This window comes from Plectropomus leopardus, chromosome 1 (assembly GCF_008729295.1).
Source record: "Plectropomus leopardus isolate mb chromosome 1, YSFRI_Pleo_2.0, whole genome shotgun sequence".
NCBI classification, from domain to species: Eukaryota; Metazoa; Chordata; class Actinopteri; order Perciformes; family Serranidae; genus Plectropomus; species Plectropomus leopardus.
This window is the reverse complement of record NC_056463.1, coordinates 2708444-2713014: the sequence shown is the minus strand read 5'-3', so window position 1 is coordinate 2713014 and position 4571 is coordinate 2708444. Positions and strand designations below refer to the sequence as shown.

Sequence of the window (4571 nt, the reverse complement as noted above, 5' to 3'; positions counted from 1 at the left end):
CGCAGTAAATGGACTCTAACACAGAAACCTCCTCTACGGCGGCTTCAGACATCATTCACACGCAAACATCGCGGCGTCAAAGGTCACATTTCATCCAAATTTATGTTGTTTACTGTTACATCATCGTGAATTCACACGCTGTTATGTTGCTACACATGTCCGGACCTTATTGTCGTCCGGGTACTTTCACCGACGTCATCAGTTCCGCATCGGTCGAAGATTTATTTACTTTTTTTTTTTTTTTTTTTTTTTTAACCCTTAGGGCCCCGCTTTAAAAATATTATACATCAATATTATTTATCCTAATCATAAACATCAAATATTCATTTTAACTTTGTTTAAATACTTTTAACAAAGGTTAGAGTTAGGGAAAAAAACAATATTTTTACAATATTACATGCACAGTAATTTAATTTTTCGCTTTATTATTTTATACACAAACAAAATGTGCTTTTTCAAAATCAAGCTTAAAAATATATACATTAATTATTTATCATAATCATAAGCATCACATATTAATTTTGACTTTGTTTAAATACTTTTTTAAAAGGGTTAGAGTTAGGAAAAAAAACACTATTTTTACAATATTACATGAACAGTATTTTTTTTAAATTATTATTACAGTCTAGGATATATCAATGATTAGTAGCAGCATTGATTGTGACAGTGCACTTTTAAACAGCATGTGTTTTCTCCACACACAATAACACACAAACAGGGCTTTTCCTCACCATGACGACCCATTTTTAGTTCTCTTTAATGGCTCATTATAACTGATCTATTAAGCATTAGTAAATCATGCATTAACCACAGATGAAGACATCAGTTACAGCTCTTTAAAATCATTTTAGTGCCACCACTTTAACTGTGTTTTTGCAAAATGACACGAGGCCGGCTGCAGCAGCGCCATGTACGTTTTTAGGATTTTGGGACATTTCTGGGATTTCAGGACGTTTGTAGGAGTTGAAGAAATTTCTAGGATTTTTAGGACATTTCTAGGAATTTAGGATGTTTCAAAGATTTTTAAGACATTTTTAGGATTTTTAGGACATTTTGAGGCTTCAAAGACATTTTGTAGGATTTCAAGACATTTCTGGGCTTTTAGGACAATTATGGGTTGTTAGGACATTTCTAGGATTTCAGGATGTTTCTGAGATTTTAGGACATTTTAAGATTTCTGGGCATTTCAAGAATATCAGGATATTTCTAGGATTTTACATATCTAGGTTTTCAGGATGTTGCTAGGATTTTAGGACATTTCCATGCTTTTAAGGTATTTCTAGGATTTCAAGATATTTCTGGACTTTTAGGACAATTCTAGGATTTTAAGACATTTATAGGATTTCAAGATATTTCTAGGATTTTAGGACATTTCTGGGATTTTAGGACATTTCTAGGCTTTTAAGGCATTTCTAGGATTTTAGGACATTTCTGGGATTTTAGGACATTTCTGGGCTTTTAAGGCATTTCTAGGATTTCAAGATATTTCTGGACTTTTAGGACAATTCTAGGATTTTAGGGCAATTCTAGGATTTTAAGACATTTATAGGATTTCAATATATTTTTAGGATATTGCTGAGATTGTAGGACATTTCTAGGATTTTAAGGCATTTCTAGGATTTCAAGATATTTCTGGACTTTTAGGACATTTCTAGGATTTTAAGACATTTATAGGATTTCAAGATATTTCTAGGATTTTAAGACATTTCTGGGATTTTAGGACATTTCTAGGATTTCAAGATATTTCTGGACTTTTAGGACATTTCTGAGATTGTAGGACATTTCTAGGATTGCTGGTCGTTTCTAGTATCTTAGGATATTTCTAGGATTTTAGGACATTTGTAAGATTTTAGAACATTAGGGTCTTAGCTTAACCTCTCTCGGGGAGTGCGTGGGATCCTCCACTGGCACAGTTTTTGATAAACAAGCTTTATTTTGCACTCTTTTATGCACTCTGACACCTACACCTACATGTATACTAAAAGTACAAAAACAGTTCCCGATGTGAATCACTTTATTTTTATTGTGAATTAGAAAATGTTTGGGGGCCGCCCAGCACCTTGTCGGGGGCCAGATTAGGCCCGCGGACCGTAAGTTGAGTATCGCTGCTGTAGTTCATGTTTTTACCATCCCGTCAGTCACCAGCAGGCCCGGGATCAGCCACACCCACCAGGAAGTGTCCGTGCAGTAACACCAGAGGCCACTATGAAGCCCATCATCCACAGTGTCCCGAAAAAGACGCAGTTTTGAATTTTAAAAGCACTTTGAGAGCATCTAATCACACAACAACCCCGAAAAACACCTCCTTCTAGAGTTTGGTGCCTATTTGCAAAGTTTTCCGCAGAGTGATTTTTTGATGCGAGAGCTGCTTTCTATGAATCTGCGAGGATGCTGCTGCAGCTCGGACCGTTTGCAGTCACTTTCTGCAGCTTTCTGCAGATCTGATCCGAGAAATGCAAAACTTTGGATGCACGCGTGCTGAAATTTCCTCCTCGCGAAGCTTCGGGTGCTGAGTTTGAATCAGACTGATGATGCACAGCTCGCGTTGCTCCTCCTCGACACACTGCTGCTTGATTCAAGAGTGTAAAGCAACCGGAAACCAAACTTTTTTCTGCGAACTTTTTCTTTTTTCATCCGAAGCAAAAGAGGAAAAAAAGAGAAGACGAGCCTGCTTAGTGTCATAAACGACACGGTTCCCTATTTTCTTCATTTGCGGTTGGAAATGTGTCAGCTGCCGACCGACAGGGGAGAAGTAAACAGTTTCTGGAGAGGATAAAGGGCGACGTCGAGTGATTTTAGGCTGCTCAACTCTCACATAACGGATTTTGGTCCTTTATCATGGAAGATGTGAGTAGTCTCTTCACTCCCTCTGTGTGTGCTGCTTCGCCTTTTAGATGTCTTTGCAATGTAAATCAAGTTTTAAGTTTTTTAAGTGAAAACTGCACTTTGCATGTGATGTTGTAAACTTAGGGAACAAAACAAATCTGCAAGGGCGCGACCAAGTTAATAGAGCAAAGTTAGGGCCCATAGAAGAGGTGGCCGTGCGGGTTCAAACCGACTTTACCGTGACACATGCACGAAAGAGAAGTTTATCCGAGATTATATAGCGATACCAGACTGTCTGTAACACTCATCTAGAGTCGACATTTTTTGGCACAAAGCACCTGCCCACCTGTCAATCTGTTTCATCAGCTTCTTTGGTCAGAATCCAGAAGACACTCAAATGGAGCGCAACGAACTCCGTTTAAAAATCTGCCATTTTTATATTAGCGCTTCGTTTGGACGTACACACATAATATAAAAAACAACAATTTTGACATTTTCTGAGTCAGATGAGTCCTCTTGTAAATTCGGCTCCATTACAATTATCATTCTGCGCATTTTAAAATAGCATTTTAACATTTAGTATTAAGTTTCGCGTGTCTCATAACGGTTCATCTCAGCAGCGGAGGTTTTCGGGTATAACGTATCTAAGTGTTGAGATTTCACAAATGAAATATACTTGGGGGATTGAACCTTAGCCGAACTCACAATGACAAGTGAATGTGTCAGAAAAAGTGTTTAAAAAGTCTTACATACGTTTACCTTTTAAAATGATAACCAACTAAATTGAGATTTACCGTATGTATAAACGATATTTGGCAGAGAGAACAGTGTCGTCACGAGTTTTGTATTGACGTTGAAGTTTGATGTGTGGCATTTGCATAAAAAACAAAACATTTTTATTCTAAAACACCAACGTAACATTTTGTTGACTGTGATGGTAATTTGGCATTTTGAGGAAGCCAACGTACGTGAAAAAGGAAGTCGTGTTACCTACAGCATGCAGGGAACTTGTTGCAAGCATTTTCACATATGTTGTACCCCGCCCTTTTATTGTAACACTGATCAGAAACTGTTAGATAAACTGCCTTCCCTTTTCCCCCATAATCTGATCATTAAATGCATTTTTTCTGCTTTTTAATTAAAAAAAAAGCATACTTGAAGAACTCTTCAGTCCAGACCATGAATGCTATAAAACTTTAAACAGCTTCAACACACATTTAAACCAGATGTAAGACTATGCAATCCCTAATTCTTACATACATCAACCACCAACAACAGACTTCATCATTAACCCTTTGAAACCTGGATCGACATCAAATTCCCTGTGCTGCATTCAGATGCCTTTCAAGGCACAAGTATTTGGACCCTGAGCGAATTGGTTTGGATCCTTTCAAAAACATGGAAAAAAAGGCAACTCGGCAAGAAATGTCCACAAATACAATACATTAGTAGATTTTAAAACTTTTAAACTTTTAAAATCTAAAAAATCTAGGAGGAAATGTGTAATGAACTACATTTATAATATATTCATAATGAGATATTTAAAATTATTTTACAGAATTATTAGAATTTTTAAGCATTTTTTCCCCCAGATCATTTCTTTCCTCTTTTTTTAAATTTTAATTTATTTAGTAATATTCATGCCATTTTTTTGTACATTTGGCTATATTCTTGCTTATTTTTGGGTCATTGTTTTTTTTCTTTTTTTTTTTTGAAAGAAGGCAATATTCCCAGATTTAAAAGGG

General features: G+C 36.3%; 1 protein-coding gene across 1 annotated transcript in view; it reads right to left on the bottom strand.

Annotated features, from left to right (window-relative positions):
• plekho2 (pleckstrin homology domain containing, family O member 2) overlaps positions 1–4571 on the bottom strand; it is a 38149-nt gene that overhangs the window by 8818 nt on the left and 24760 nt on the right. Inside the window, exon 5 of the mRNA XM_042490425.1 lies at positions 3314–3339. Coding sequence (XP_042346359.1) covers positions 3314–3339 — 26 coding nt within the window. The remainder of the gene's footprint in view (positions 1–3313; positions 3340–4571) is intronic.